General features: G+C 43.6%; 1 protein-coding gene across 1 annotated transcript in view; it reads left to right on the plus strand.

Annotated features, from left to right (window-relative positions):
• LOC143926656 (FRAS1-related extracellular matrix protein 1-like) overlaps positions 1 to 17307 on the plus strand; it is a 264491-nt gene that overhangs the window by 85273 nt on the left and 161911 nt on the right. The window contains 2 exon segments of the mRNA XM_077450596.1: positions 5154 to 5406; positions 16808 to 17002. Of these exon segments, the coding sequence (XP_077306722.1) occupies positions 5154 to 5406; positions 16808 to 17002 (448 nt within the window).

The following is a 17307-nucleotide window of genomic DNA, read 5'->3' on the forward strand; positions in this document are numbered from 1 at the left end:
TGCAGACTGCTGAAGAAAAGCATCCCCGCAACATGAAGCTGCCACCACCATGTTTCACGGTGGGGATGGTGTGTTCAGGGTGATGTACAGTGTTAGTTTTCTGCCACACATAGAGTTTTGCCTTTAGGCCAAAAAGCTCAATTTTGGTCTCATCTGACCAGAGCACCTTCTTCCACATGTTTGCTGTGTCCCCCACATGGCTTCTCACAAACTTATGTCTTTCTTTCACCAATGTCTTTCTTCTTGTCACTCTTCCATAAAGGTCAGATTTGTGGAGAGACGACTAATAGTTGTCCTGTGGACAGATTCTCCCACCTGAGCTGTGGATCTCTGCAGCTCCTCCAGAGTTACCATGGACCTCTTGGCTTCTTCTGTTATGAATGTTGTCCTTGCCCAGCCGGTCAGTTTAGGGGACGGCCATGTCTTGGTAGGTTTGCAGTTGTGATCTACCCTTTCTATTTTCAGATAATGGATTGAACAGAGCTCCGTGAGATGGGATTGGGATTTTTTTTTTTATAACTTCATGGTCAACCTATGGTCCATGGCAGCGGACCTTATTTTGTACAGTAAACGTTTATGTGCCTCATCATTGGTGTCAGTGGGGTCAAATTATGTCCTATTGCTGGTATTAGAGTTTCAAAATAGTGCCCCAAGGGCTGGATCAAAGCAAGCAATGGGCCGCATCTGGCCCCCCGGGTTGCAGTTTGGAGACCACCGGTCTATCCCATAAAAATCCCAATAAAAAAAATTTACAATTTTGGTAGTAACATGACAAAATGTGGAAAATGTCAAGGGTTTTTTTTTTTTTCAAGTCACTGTGTAGGGCAAGGGAGCATTTTAAAATAATTGGCTCTGGTTCTCAAAAATGTTAAGTTTTAACATATTCTTTCTTACAACTTTTTTTTTTTTACAACTTTCAATAGCTTACTGATTGTGATATTGCACAGTGAAATGTAGATGTAAAAAATTCAAATTGGGGTTCTTTGAGACCCAGGGGCGGACTGACCATTCGGGCACTGCCCAAGGGCCCCATGCTACTATGGGGCCCCATCAGGGTTGCCAGCCTCAGTTAAACCAGGGACAGTATGTAAAAATCTGTGTTTTTTTAAAAATCCCAAGTTTATAGTTGCCCTGCCTCTCCAGTACCTTTTCAGTGTGTATTCTGTGTGTGTATACTGTGTGTGTTTATTGTGTGTTTGTGTGTGTATACTGTATGTGTGTGTGTATACTCTGTGTGTTTATTGTGTGTTTATGTGTGTGTGTGTACTGTGTGTGTTTATTGTGTGTTTGTGTGTGTATACTGTGTGTGTGTGTGTGTGTGTATACTGTGTGACTCCATAATCTATTGCCCAGGGGCCCCATAATCTCCTATTGCCCGAGGGCCCCAGGAGTTGTCAGTCCGCCCCTGTTGAGACCTCAAAATTATTGTAATGCCGCGTACACACGACCGGACTTTTTGACAGCAAAGGTCCCACAGAACGAGTCCATCGGACAATTCGATCGTGTGTGGGCTCCATCAGACCTTTGCTTGCCAAAAATCTGGCGGACTTTAGAAATAGAACATGTTTTACATTTTTCCACCGGAACTCCGACGGACAAAAACCGACGCGAGGGCAGCTATTGGCTACTGGCTGTGAACTTCCTTATTCTAGTCCGGTCGTACGTCATCACGTTCTAATCCGTCGGACTTTGGTGTGATTGTGTGTGGCCAAGTCCGTTCATTGGGAAAGTCCGTCGGAACTCCGCCGAAAGTTCCTTTGGAAAGACCGCCGGACCTAGTCCCTCGAAAAGTCCGGTCGTGTGTACGCAGCATAAGGGTTCCTCCAGGGTAAAAAGGTTGAGAATTGGCTGTATGCAGGTTGACGCAGAGAATATCCAATTGCCTTTTTTTGGGAGCAAATGTTCCTTTTTTGGAGTAAATTTCATGTTTTTTATGAGCTCCTTTTAACTTGCTTTAGATCAGCTGCAGGTTTTGGAGATGTTTTTTTTTTTTTTTTAATGAATGGATTGCTGTCTTTTGGTTGCACTCCATGGACATGTGTCTTTTTTTACTCTCGGTCACTCTACTGACTTGGAGCCACCGAAGCCTTTGCCGGTATTTGATCACGTATACCATATGCCAGAATCCTGCGAATAAATGGAGTGAACGGCGATCCCTAAATTGTATACATTTGTTCGCTTCTCCGACAGTTTTTAGGAGCGGTTCCAGTGTAATGTAGCACAATATATAATGAAAGTATCTCTCATTACCCCAACAAATTGGCATCCTCGCCGGGCCCTCTACCATCCTGTTAAACAAGCGCCTCCATTAACCTCTGAATGGTGGGTATAATTAGGAAGGTAATGAGGCGTCCGCTTTGCCACATACACCTGCAATATCTGTGACAACGGGAACGTTTTCACAGCAGCTGCATATGGAAATATGGACAATTCAGGCGCTCGCTTTGTGTCATCCCAATTGTCAATGAAGTAGACTTAAAGAGGGATTCCACTGGAAACAAAAATATTAAAAGCCAGCAGCTATAAATACTGCAGCTGCTGACTTTTAATAAATGGACACTCACCTGTCCCGGGATCCAGCGATGTCGGCAGCCGAGGCCGATCGATCGCTCGGCTCTCGGCTGCTGCTGCCGCCATTCTAGGTGAGGGAATCAGGAAGTGAAGCGTTGCGGCTTCACTTCCCGGTTCCCTATTGCGCATGCGCGAGTCGCGCAGCGCAAAAGGAATAGTCTGCGCTGTCTCTGGGACCCGTGTGTGTCCCAGCAGACAGCGCGGCGGGACAGGAAGAGGCGTAGACTCCTGTGGGAGTCTATGCCCGGAAGTGGGTGCAAATACCTGTCTTAGACAGGTATCTGCACCCCCTCCCCCCTGAAAGGTGCCAACTGTGACACCGGAGGGGGGGGAGGGTTTCCGATGAGCGGAAGTTCCACTTTAGGGTGGAACCCCGCTTTAATAAAGAGACCCCGTCACCACTGAGCCGACGCAGAAATGTAGAACTTTGTCTGAAAACTGAACTCCAGCTTTACCTTCAGTCTTGCACAGTTGTACAGGTTCCTCTCCTGTACTGAAGCTGCGAGCTTCTCACAATGTGCATTAGAATCTACAGAAAGTAACATAGAGCCCATTCCATTTACTAGAAGATGTCCCGCATTATCTAGCCCAGGGGTGCCCAAACTTTTGAAGCGTGAGGGCCACTTAAGCGACTTGGTAACTGGTCGCGGGCCACAATCAGCGGAGCAGGCGGATGGCAGGTCCATCTGCCAATTGGATCGGACTGACCCCCTGAAAAGGGCCCATGGCTGCTTTCACAATGATGTGCTGCGGCTTACCCACACCGCGGGTGCAACGCGGTGTACCTTTCGCTTTTCTGCATTTTGCAATAGATTTCTATTATATTCTGCAGGTTTGGTGCACTTTCAGAAAGCTCACCAAACTTGCAGGTAATAACAGAAGTCTATGGCTCGGTGCAGGTAACCTGCAGGTGCATTGCTCTGCATCTGCGGATTCGTTTGAAAGCAGCCCAGTAACCACAGCAGAACAGATATGCAAATATATACACAGATTTTAGTAATAAACTGACCTTTAATAACAGTATTCTATTCTATTCCATTCCAGAGCAGGAGGTCGTGGGCCACATCACAGGGCTCCGCGGGCCACATGTGGCCCCCGGGCCACTGGTTGGGCACCCCTGATCTAGCCCTTTCCTTCATAACCTGTCTGTCTCTGGCCCTAGGGCAGTGCACATGCAAATGCTGTTTGCCTAGGAATCCTCACTCCTCCAGACTGACATCCACCTAACTCCTTCCATGAACCATCGCAATGCTTGGATCTGTTGCTCAACCAACTAAAAGCCCCTCCGATCAAATCAACGTGGTGGGATCAGCGATGGGATGAGAAATGTGAAAACCCTCTGTTTTAGAAAGGCTCTACTGTTTGTTAATGTATATCCCTATTAAGTAGGGAAAATGTTTTTACTTCTTTGTGCATGACAAGATTTAGGGGTGTGCTACGTACAGAGTGCAGAATTCAGGAGCGTGCTACGTACAGAGTGCAGAATTCAGGAGCGTGCTACGTACAGAGTGCAGAATTCAGGAGCGTGCTACATACAGAGTGCAGAATTCAGGAGCGTGCTACATACAGAGTGCAGAATTCAGGAGCGTGCTACGTACAGAGTGCAGAATTCAGGAGCGTGCTACGTACAGAGTGCAGAATTCAGGAGCGTGCTATGTACAGAGTGCAGAGTTCAAGAGCGTTCTAGGTATAGGGTGCAGGGTTCAGGAGTGTGCTACGTACAGGATTCAGGAGTTTGCTATGTACAGAGTGTAGGTTCAGGAATTTTCTATGTACACAGTACAGGGTTCAGGGGTGTGCTCTATACAGAGTGCAGGGTTTAGGGGTGCGCTATGTGCAGTGTGTAGCACAGGCTGGTCACATTGCATTTCCACCCCTCCTTCTCAGCTCTGACCACGACTCTCCCTCATTCCCCACCTCTGCACACTTCTCCCTCCACATCTCCACAGCCCTAATCCCCCCCACAACCCCAAAGTTTTCTTGCATCTCTACTCTCTCCTACTTGGCCTGGCTCTAGTACCTCCCTGTGTAGGTCTTGCAGTGAGATTGTTCTGTCTGATTCTGGAGACCTGTCCCTGCCATGAGTGCATGCAGAGATCTGATAGGTCCAGGAGCTGCTAAACACAGACGGCTTCTGACTCTACAAGTGCCAGATGGGGAGCAAAGGGTGAGAGCTGGGGGGTGGTGGTATGGAGTCCAGCAACAAAACTGGGTGCAAGGACAACCTGACAAGGTGGGATTTGGCCCGTGGGCCTTGTGTTTGATATATGTGCCCTTCTCTATAGAAACCATGATTTCATTACACCACACTGATGATGGACAAATAACTTGAAACAGTTGTATCCAGTTTGGAATAAATGCTTCTGTAGTAGTTGGATATACAGTATTGGCACCATACACCAAGGATTCTGAATGTGGATCCGGCCAGTGGGGTATAAAGCAGTGATATGCATGGAGTATCTCTGAGCTCGGAGTCTGAACGATTTTTACAAACTCTTATTAGACAGTCTAGTTTTGATAGCAGTGGTCAGAGCAGGCTGCTGTATTTATTAACGTTTGTTGCATTTTTTTTTCTTCTGCAGATTATACCGGTAAATGATGAACCCCCAGAGTTGCAACCCGGCTTGAAATCTAGTCTGGATTGCCCAGAAGGCGGCCATGTCTACATAACTGCTGAAAACCTCTATGCAACCGACCCAGACAGCGATGACGCAAAGCTGACGTACATGGTCGCCCGCCTGCCTCTGTATGGGATGATACAGAGACAAGGGGTCGTGGTGGAGAAGTTCACACAGCTTGATGTGATTCAGAGATTCATTACATACATTCACACAGGTGAGATAATATGTGCCTAAAAACAGGGGGGTTGCAGATCTGTATCTCTCTCTCTCTCTCTCTCTCTCTCTCAGAATATCTCTCTCTCTCTCTCTCTCTCTCTCTCTCTCAGAATATCTCTCTCTCTCTCTCTCTCTCTCAGAATATCTCTCTCTCTCTCTCTCTCTCTCTCTCAGAATATCTCTCTCTCTCTCTCTCTCTCTCTCTCTCTCAGAATATCTCTCTCTCTCTCTCTCTCTCTCTCTCTCAGAATATCTCTCTCTCTCTCTCTCTCTCTCTCAGAATATCTCTCTCTCTCTCTCTCTCTCTCTCAGAATATCTCTCTCTCTCTCTCTCTCTCTCTCTCAGAATATCTCTCTCTCTCTCTCTCTCTCTCTCTCTCTCTCTCTCTCTCTCTCAGAATATATCTCTCTCTCTCTCTCTCTCTCAGAATATCTCTCTCTCTCTCTCTCTCTCTCTCTCAATATCTCTCTCTCTCTCTCTCTCTCAGAATATCTCTCTCTCTCTCTCTCTCTCTCTCTCTCTCTCTCAGAATATCTCTCTCTCTCTCTCTCTCTCTCAGAATATCTCTCTCTCTCTCTCTCTCTCTCTCAGAATATCTCTCTCTCTCTCTCTCTCTCTCTCTCTCTCTCTCTCTCAGAATATCTCTCTCTCTCTCTCTCTCTCTCTCTCTCAGAATATCTCTCTCTCTCTCTCTCAGAATATCTCTCTCTCTCTCTCTCTCAGAATATCTCTCTCTCTCTCTCTCTCTCTCTCAGAATATATATATATATATATATATATATATATATATATATATATATATATATATATATATATCTCTCTAAATCTCTCTAAATCTCTCTAAATAAAATGGTGGTTGTTGCAATATTTTCTGTTGCACTGTATTTGCGCAGCGGTCTTTCAAATGCAATTGTTTTGGAAAACATTACTTTAATGAATAAAAAAAAATAAAAAAAAATTAACCAGTAAAGTTAGCCCTTTTTGGGCAATGAAAATTGCTGTTCACAGACGCTCTCCATCCAATCTGACAGAGCATGAGATATTTTGCAAAGAAAAATGGGCAAAAATGTCCCTCTCTAGATGCTATTATACTCGTAATCCAAGTACTACTGTATTAGACTTTGATCCACTGGAGCTTACACTCTAATCCCCTCTTTACAGTCATAAAACCACCCACACGCTGGCCCTCTTTCATGAACCCCAACAATGAACTTCATTTATATGTTTCCTTTGGGCCTGTTAAATATACCATTGAAAGTATTTTATTGTATCCGTTTAACCACTTCAATACCGGGCACTTTCGCCCCCTTCCTTCACAGGCCAATTTTCAGCTTTCAGCGCTCTTGCATTTTCAATAAGAATTGCGCGGTCATGCTACACTGTACCCCAATGGAAATTTTTATCATTTTGTTCACACAAATTGGGCTTTATTTTGGTGGTATTTATTGGTGGTATTTATTTACAAATAAGTTTTACATTTTTTGCGATATAAGTGAAAAAAGAGGAATAACAAAAAAAAAAAAAACAATATTTTCTACTTTCTGTTTTAAAAGAAACCTAATAAAATCAAATACTGTCATAAATTTAAGCCAAAATGTATTCTGCTACATGTCTTTGGTAAAAAAAATCCCGTTAAGTGTATAATAATTGGTTTTGTGTGATCACGGACATATGAGCGCAGATGATCACGTACAGATTAGAGCTGCACGATTCTGGCCAAAATTAGAATCACAATTTTTTTGCTTAGAATAAAAAGATCACGATTCTCGCACCGTAAAATGTTTCACATTATACAAAAAAAATTTGGGCTAACTTTACTGGTTAGGTTTTATAAATTTTTTTTTATTCATTAAAGTAATTTTTTTCCCAAAAAATGCATTTAAAAAACCTCTGCGCAAATACAGTGTGATATAAAATATTGCAACAACCACCATTTTATTCTCTAGGGTCTCTACTAAAAAAAAAAATTATATATATAATTTTATAAAATTATATAAAATATATAAAATGATTTTAACTTGAAAACAACTGTCAGAAAAAGGTTTAGTGTTTAAAGAGGAGGGCCGGTTTAAAAAAAAAAAAAATTAAAGTCAGCAGCTGCAAACACTGTAGCTGCTGACTTAATAAAAACACTTACCTGTCCAGGGCGCCCGCGATGTCGGCCACACGAGGCTGACCCGTCCCTCGGGTCCCGGCGCCGCCATTTTGGCTAAGGGAAACGGGCAGTGGAGCCTTCACTGCCCGTTTCCTACTGCGCATGCATGAGTCGCGCAGCGCTTTGTGAATGGGGTGCGCTGTGTTCTGGGACACACAGTTCCCAGAACACAGCCCGACCCATTACCCAGAAAACGCCGCACAGAGGAGAGAAGATAGAAGATCTCTGCGGAGGAGGAAGAGGCAGATTAGAATGATGTGCCTAGCAACAGGCATTTCTGGTAAGTTAAAAAAAAAAAAAATTTTTCATTTTTTTTTCTGATTTTTTTTTTTTTTTTTTTTTATGTATTTTTTTTTTTTTCAGGGTTGCCCTCCACTTTAAGTGGTTAAATGTTCCTAATTTACATACAGAAGTCTATTCCTTTGATGTAAAAGACAAATTGATACAATGTTTAGACTTAACATTCCACTGATAGACTGTTTTAAAACTTGGCAGACTGCCCAGACTTTGACTTTTGATGGCTGAGAGCAGAGAGAAAATTCTCTGCATACCAAAGATCGGGAAGATTGGGAAACCCTTTGTCAAGGGTTAATCAACCGGGAAAAAAATTGCGATAACGATTCTTGGCGATTAATCGTGCAGCTCTAGCACAGATGCGCGCAGATGATCACTGGGACATATGATTTTAATGTTACATATGTGGGGACAGGTATTTTTACTGTGTGGGGACATGTGTGTGGGGATAGTATTTTGGGGACATTGTGATTCTACATTGTGTGGGGACACTGGGCCCGTGATCAGTGTGTAAAAACAGCTCATACTCACTGATCACCGGCCGGCTGCAGCGATCCGCTCTCCTCTCCTCACTGAAAACTTCAGTGTGAGGAGAGGAGAGCCGATCGCCTAGCAACCAGCTCTTTGTTTACGTCACATGACGGCTGTGATTGGACACAGCCGTCATGCAATCAGGAGGGCCAATCACAGAGCCCTCCTGCCGATCGGATGTCCAATCACAGCCGTCAAAAACTGATTTGTGAATAAATACCACTAAAATAAAGCTCTACTTGTGTGAACAAAATGATACAAATTTAATTTGGGTACAGTGTTGCATGACTGCGCAATTCTTATTGAAAGTGCAAGAGCGCTGAACATTGGCCTGGGAAGGAAGGGGGCGAAAGAGGCCAGTATTTAAGTGGTTAACCTCTTGCCGATCAGGTCCTGTACTTATACGTCGGCAGAATGGCACGGCTATGCAAAGTAACGCACCCGTGCGTTACTTTGAATTTCCCGCTGTGCACGCGCGTGCCTGCCGCGAGCTCCGTGACCGCGCCTGCGTGCCCGATGTAAACACAGCATCTCCCCGTTCTGCCTAGTGACCGGACACCGATCGGGAGTAGCGATCAGTGTCGCGTCACTGCTAGCCCATCCCCCAGACAGTTAGAATCACTCCCCAGGACACACTTAACCCCTTCACTGCCAGTGACATTTTTACATTAATCAATGCAATTTTATAGCATTGATCTCTGTATTAATGCTAATGGTCAAAATTGTCCGATGTGTCCGCCATAATGTCGCAGTCAGGATAAAAATCGCTGATCGCCACCATTACTAGTAAAAAAAAAATATTATTATTAAAAATGGCATAAATCTATCCCCTATTTTGTAGACGCTATAACTTTTGCGCAAATCAATAAATAAACGCTTATTGCTAATTTGTTTTGTTTTTTACCAAAAATATGTCGAAGAATACGTATCGGCCTAAACTGAGGAAAACATTTTTTTTATATATTTTTTGGGGGATATTTATTATAGCAAAAAGTAAAAAATAATGCGTTTGTTTTTTTCAAAATTGTCGCTCTGTTTTTTGTTTATAGCGCACAAAAAATAAAAACCGCAGGGGTGATCAAATACCATCAAAAGAAAACTCTACTTGTAGGGAAAAAAAGGACGTCAATTTTGTTTGGGAGCCACGTCGCACGACCACTCAATTGTCAGTTAAAAGCGACGCAGTGCCGAATCGCAAAAAGTGCTCTGGTCTTTGGCCAGAAAAATGATACAGAAAAACAGATACAATAAAATACTTTCAATGGTATATTTAATAAGGCCCATGAAGTTCATTGTTGGGGTTCATGAAAGAGGGCCAGCGTGTGGGTGGTTTTATGACTGTAAAGGGGGGATTAGAGTGTAAGCTCCAGTGGCTCAAAGTCTAATACAGTAGTATCTTGGATTACGAGCATAATAGCATCTAGAGAGGGACAGTTCTGCCCATTCTTCTTTGCAAAATATCTCATGCTCTGTCAGATTGGATGGAGAGCGTCTGTGATCAGCAATTTTCAAGTCTTCAGATTCTCAATGTGATTTAGGTCTAGACTGTGACTGGGCCATTCTAACACATGAGTATGATTTGATCTAAACCAGGGATCTCAAACTGGCAGCGCTTCAACTGTTGCGAAACTACAAGTCCCATCATGCCTCTGCCTGAGCGAGCATAATTCGTTCCAGAAGCATGCTTGTAATACAAAGCACTCATATATCAAAGCGAGTTTCCCCATAGAAATCAATGGAAACCCAGATAATTAGGGTTTAAAATGTGTTTATTGTCAGTTTCACCTATATCACAGTGAACATCGTAAACCCTTGTACACACGGTCTGACATTCCGATGGACAATGTCCAATAGGACCACGTTGTCGGATAATCCGACAGTGTGTGGGCTCCATCGGACTGTTTCCGTCGGAGTATCCGACGGACCAAGTTTTCCAGCTGGGCTATAAAATTTTACGACAACATGATCCGATCATGTGTAGAGAATTCCGATCCGACAAAGTGCCACGCATGCTCAGATCAAATTCCTAGGCCAAAGCTATTGGCTACTAGCCTGAATGTAGTCCCGTCGTAATGAAATAATGTCATCACGTTACGTACGATCGGATTTTCCGACAACTTTGTCCGACCTTTTGTATGCAACAGTTTCGGACAAAATCTGTTGGACAAAATCCGTTGGACAAAATCTGACGGATTTTGTTGTCAGAATGTCCGACCGTGTGTACAAGGGCTAAGAAGTTACAATCCAGTGACAGTGCCAAGTAAACATAAGTAATGAGTAAGCCGTGGGTGATAGCCATTGGGCTGGACTCCTATTGTCGGACAGTACAGTGCTTGGGTTAGCGACTGTCGTCTGTTACAAGGAGCGATTCTGGCTGGAGAACCTTGTTGTTCATAATAAAACAATATGTGTGAGTTGTTAGAGAATAAAAAGATAACTAGGTTAGAGAAAAAAAAAAAAGATGGGGAGAAGCGACCCTTGGAAGGGCATGAATTGAAAGAGAGAGAAGTAAAGAAGAGAAAACGAGGGAGAAGGAAGAGAAAGTCATAGGGCTGCTAAGGAGACATTCGTAGAGAGAAGTAATTATTTGGACAGAGGGTGGAGGACCAGTGAGTAGATGCCTTAATCCATCCCATGGTTAAGCTGCGTGTTGTAAAGACCTTGTCGGGGGCGGACAGTATATTTGTGAGGGCATCTGAGGCAGAGAAGCGGAACCAGATGGACCACAGCACCTTCTACTTAACAAGGGTGTCGTTGTCAAGAGCCAACATCTCCCATTATGGTGGGATGAGTTGTCTCGTCCAATAGGATCGCCCCAGAACTGTCAGCCAGTTGGGTGACGGGTACAAGACCTGCTTCCCGATTGGCCGGGAGGAGGATCAGTGTTGCAACAGCGAATATTCATTTGCTGTTGCAACACGCCTGGGTGGGCTCAAGGACGCAATTGCTCTGTGCCCCGAGCCCACGCTATTTTGAAGCCTATTAGAGCATTATCAGGTGATTCAAGAAAAAAAAAAACCCTAGCCGCTCCAATTCATATGCCTCGGTGCCCCTGAAAGGGGCTGGACACATGAATAGGGGGCGGCGGCTGTGGATAACCCGCTTTATATAGGGGGCGGAGAGGAGAGAGGGGGCCGGCCCCCAGGCGCCTCTAATGGACGGAAAGAGGAAAAAAAAAACCCTATCTGCTCCAATTCATATGTCTTAGTGTCCCGAAAGGGGCTGGGCACATGAATAGGGGGCGGCGGCTGTGGATAATCCTATGTATATAGGGAGTGGAGAGGAGAGAGGGGGCGGCGCCCGGGCGCCTCCAATGGACGGGCCGCCACCGACTGTAACTGACTCTATGAATTCTTTCAGTTATTTTCCCTACCGAGTTGTACCGCAGAAGAAGTCAGCCCGAAAACGGGCGAGCAGTCTTCAATATTCTCATCAGAGATCTCACTGTTTCTTTTTCCATTTTTTTTTTTTGTGACAACTGGCAATACCGCACAACCTGCCAAGGCAAATCAACAGGCTTTAATGAATTCCGCTGATATTAATCACCTTTTTAAAATTCTAATTTGCTGACACGACAGGCTGACGTCTTCCCTGCCGAGGCACCTGTCAAAATCCGACTTTTTCCAAAATGTTCTTCCTAAAATAAATATTTTCTGCTTGAAAAACAATCTTCCTTCCCCGGACGAAAACGGCACAACAGATGCTCCAAACACTCAACTTTGTGTAATAAAAAAAATAAATTAAAAAAAAGATTGTTTGTAGTTTTGGAATAATTAAATACAATATTAGCGGCTGAGGATCGGAGTTATACGACAGCGACTGCAGAATCTGAAATTCAAACTTGACCACCAATGCTTAGAATGTGTCACTAAGTGCAAAATTAATACAAAAGTATCAAGGGGCTCTTAGCATGGGGGGAGGGGGAGATATTGCTAAAAGGGGCTTCCAGATTCCAATAAGCCCCCTGCCTATAGACCCCTAAAATCATTGGGTCGGGGGTTGTAGGGAAGAGGCCCTTGTCCCCTAATATCCGCCGCTGGTCCTGACAACACACGGCGACGTCAAAGTGCCCGCCATATTTCAGGGCAGGGCGAGGTGGGCCAGGGTACTGGCTGTAAAGAATCTTGCTCCCAGTGGTGGCTGGTGGTATATTTTTTGGGTTGGGGGGAGGGAGCGGGGTGGCAAATAGACATGTGCAATTCGTTTTGTTCTGAATATCCGAATTAACGCAAACCCGTTTAACAAATTTTTCCAAATATATGTAAATGAGAAAATTTGTAAATGAGAAAATTCAAAAATTCATAAATTCAAAAATCCGAACTTTCTGAAATCTGAAAATCTGAAAATAACAAAAATCCAAAAGAACGAAAATTCAAAAACCCTGAAAATCTGAAATAATAACTAATAATAATAACTTACCTATACTTTAATAGTTATGCCGCGTACACACGAGCGGACTTTTCAACATCCAAAGTCCGACGGACTGATTCCGTCAGACTATTCGATCGTGTGTGGGCTGCAACGGACTTTTGATTCGCAAAAGTCTGACGGACTTTAGAAATGGAACATGCTTCAAATTTTTCCGACGGAACTCCGCCGGACCCGGTCCCTTCGAAAAATTCGCTCGTGTGTATGCTATTCCGACGGACTAAAACCGACGCTAGGGCAGCTATTGGCTACTGGCTATGAACTTCCTTATTCGAGTCCAGTCGTACGTCATCACGTTCGAATCCGTCGGAGTTTGGTGTGATTGTGTGTGGCCAAGTCCGCTCAGTCGAAAAGTCCGTCAGAACTCTGTCGGAACTCCAGCAGAACTCCGGCAGGACTCCTTCGGAAGTCTGTCGGACATAAGTCCTCTCGGGTGTACGGGGCTTTAGTAATAGTTATTGGAATTTCCTTTCAAATTTGGCCGTTAGAGAATGTAACGAATACGAATTTATCCGAAGTTCCGAATTATCCGAAATAAGGAATGCCAGATCTAAACGAATGGAACGTAACAAATGAATAATAATTAATAATAAAAATAATAATAATAATAAAAATGTTTTATTATTAATTCATTCAGTTACATTTGTTTAGATGCAGCATTCGTTATTTCGGATAATTCGCTACAAATTAATAATACAAAACTTTTTTTTATTGTTATTATTATTATTATTATTATTATTAATAGTAATAATTCATTCCGTTCCATTTGTTTAGATGCAGCATTCATTGTTTCAGATAATTCATAACAAATTAATAACAATAAATAATAGGGCTGTTACTGATTAAAATTTTCGTGTTCGATTAATAAATTTTTAAAAAAATCAATTAATCGACTAATTTGGATTAATTATAACGCACATACAGATCCAACTACTTTTAGCTGATCTCCTTGCATTGCAACTCTGCATTAGTCAGTGGTAAATGTGGTATACACTGTATACAATCACCTGACACTAGTTTGTTTCCACAATCCATGACTTAACTTCACAGTTCACACAAATACATTTTAAATTCAAACTGTAGCACTGACGTAAGTCTTTTTTTTTCCACAGTAGCGTGACAATCCCTCCACCTCCGGTCTAACTCATCACTCTCACCTTATGGCATGGACCCCTGTGCAAACAGGTGGTCATACAAGCAGGGATCAAAAGGGTTAACACGGACCATAAACTTCTCTCATGTCCCCTTAGATCTCAGCAAGGACGCCAGGTCATGGGTAGAAAGAAAAGATCTAAGTGCTCACCGCTTAAGTATAAGATTTAATTTTTGTGTTCAAAACACAAACTACTCACATAAAGATGATAAAGACACAGCATGTAAAGCCGACAATTGCATTAGTTCCGCAGGGCAGCAGCGGGTGACGTCATGCGTAGCTCCTCCCCCATATATACGTTACGTTCAATCAGAACTTCAACATCACCAGACTCCTCCCCCCTTCCCTTCGTTAGCAGACGGAGGCACTTGGGGAAGGGGGAGGAGTCCAGTGATGGTGAGTACCGATCAAAAAAATTAACGATTAATCGAGGAATTAATCTTTAATTTCCACAGCCCTGATAAATAATAATAAAAATGTTTTATTATTATTATTATTATTATTATTATTATTATTAATAATTAATTCTGTTCCATTTGTTTAGATGCGGCATTCGTTATTTTGGATAACTTGTAACTTCGGACAAATTTGTATTTGTAACGTTCACTAACAGCCAAATTTGAAAGGAAATTCCAATACCTATAATTTATTAGTTAGTTATTATTTCAAATTTTCCGATTCTCCTTATTTTCGAAATTTTCTGAATTTTCAAATTTACAAATTGACTAATTTCTTAATTTACAAATTTTCAAATTTTACGAATTTCTATCATAACGAATGACCCGAAAAACGTTCAGTCACCAGCCCCGCACTTGCCCCATCTATCGGGCAGCGCTTCCTCCGAAACGACAGGTGGCCGCTTCCCCTGCGTCTTCTCCTCCGCATCTCGCTGGCTACCGCCGTGCGTCTCGTTCTCCTAGGATGATAGGATATGTTCTCCTTTTGGACAATAAGTTGACAGGTCACGACCCGCTTCCTGAGAAACAGGAAGACAATATGGAATATTCATTCGCCATTGTTACACAACTGGGTAGGCTCGCCCCGAGCCCACCCTTTTTAAAAGCCATTTGGAGCCTCAGGCTCTAATCATATCCTTAAAAAAAATCGAATAAACCCCATTGGAATCCATGTGTCCGGCGCCCCGCATGTACATTAGGGGGTCAGCAGCATGGCTATGGGGGCGGTGCCCTGCATTACGAGCCACCACTGCTTACTCCTTTAAATCATCACCTAGAAAAAGCAAGCAGTAAATTCTGCATCGGGGGGGGGGGGGGGGGGGGGGGGGCAAAAGGTTTATCATCAACTGGCCTCCTAGAGTTCCATATTAAATGAAGCAAATTTTACTCTTTTACATCATCCCCTAAACATAACTAGTAATATATTCAGCGTCGGCTTGGTGGTGGGGGGGGGGGGGGGGGGGTTGGGGGCGCAACTTTTGAAGGAATTGGGTGTTCACAGTTCTGCATTAAATTGTTATACCTATAATAGCAAAGTATATACTAACTTACGAAATATCTATATTTAACTATCAAATGAGAAAAGGGGTTTTGGGACTTAATGAAGCAAGAAACAATGGGGTACCTGGCCCCATCCCTATCAGTAGTTTATAAAGGGAGAGGGAGAATTGGGACTTTATATTAAAGCACACAGCAGAAAATAAAGAAGTCAAGTGACTGGGAGGTTCTGTTTATTTATATTGCATAAGCTCTTATAAGCCCTTGTACACACGGTCGGAGATTCCGACAACCAAATCCGTCGGAGTAATTCCGACAGATTAATTCCGGAAGAGGTCCGGAAGTGATGTTGCACACACATGGTTGGACTAAGTTGTTGGAAAATCCGATTGTACATAATGTGATGACGTTATTTCGTTACGACGGGGCTACGTTCAGGCTAGTAGCCAATAGCTTTGGTCTAGGAATTTGATCTGAGCATGCGTGGCACTTTGTCCGACGGAGTAGGCTACACACGATCGGAGTATGTCCGATCGGAGCATTTTGTCGGAAAATTTTACCGGCAAGTTGGAAAAGTTGGTCCATCGGATATTCCGACGGAAACAGTCCGATGGAGAGCACACACAGTCGGAATATCCGACAAAACGGTCCGATAGGACACATTCCAACCGTGTGTACAAGGGCTTAGACATTTTGGGCAGGCGCAGTGAGTCAGTGATGCCATGACGCTGCTTGGTGCCATGTTTTAATTAATGGCAGAACAGCAGCATGGCAGTGGGGCACACCTCCGGAGTCCCGACACGGAGACTGGATCCTGGCCTGGCACCATCCATCCATGGCTGCGAATGCGCAGTTCCAAAGTAGTCACGTAACCATATTTTTCACGGATGATTGGCAACTCGGGTGTCACTCCTCTGGTTGGTGTCACCCAGGTGCGGTCCACCCACCCCGCACCCTCATAGCGCCGCTCACTGTGCTCATGTCTTCAAGATACCAAAAATAAGCTGGGGTGTACAGTGCATGGTGCATGTACTATACATACACACAGGTAAATAGTACTATGCAAATTTTTACATATTTACCAATAGAGACTTTGCATGCCACTTTTTCCCAAAAAGTGTAGCCCTTTCAGCTATTGAGCTTGGCACTTTATTTCTCCTTTAGTACTGAATATCCCGATTTTTTTACATCATCCCGGTCTTGGTTGGATTTCTTTAACACATGTTTTGCTCTAGGTGGCGTTCAGACCACATACTAATTTCTAGTCATGCACAAGACTCTTCTTTTTTTTTTTAGATTTTTTTTCTTGTTTTTTTTTTTTGTTTTTGTTTTTGAACCTTGGCCTAATATTTTGATACTTAACATGTTTTTCTGCACCTTAAGGAGGCGAGATTGGACCCCGTCCCCAGGCAGATACAGTTACGCTCATAGTCTCAGATGGAGAATCCTCTACAGCCGACACCTGTTGCTTCAATGGCCCTCTTCCCCCACCGATCCCTCTTCACGCCAGCCTCCCCGTCTACGATCTGAACATCACTCTAACGCCTGTCAATAATCAGCAACCTATCATGCACATTGGTGAGTACGATGTGACTAACGAGGTCACAGTTCCGCTCTGGAGCCGTTGGAGTGGAAGGTAATTAAGCATCCATCCAAAGCATCTCGACGAAGAGCGCGACTTACCATATGTTATAGCCAGAGCGTAGGTGGCTAAAAATATCCCTTATGAATAAAGACGGCACGCCAGACAGCGCGGAAAATGGTTCACCTCTGCTTTTTGAAATTGTGCTTTTCCCCTGACGACTGGATCTATATAAGTGGCTGTACGTACCACTGGGGATTCATAGTCTGAAGAAATCAGAACAGAGCAAGGAAAAATGTTC

Source organism: Lithobates pipiens, unplaced genomic scaffold, assembly GCF_037356315.1.
Source record: "Lithobates pipiens isolate NorthernLeopardFrog02 unplaced genomic scaffold, aLitPip1_a1.2 Scaffold_23, whole genome shotgun sequence".
Classification (NCBI taxonomy): domain Eukaryota; kingdom Metazoa; phylum Chordata; class Amphibia; order Anura; family Ranidae; genus Lithobates; species Lithobates pipiens.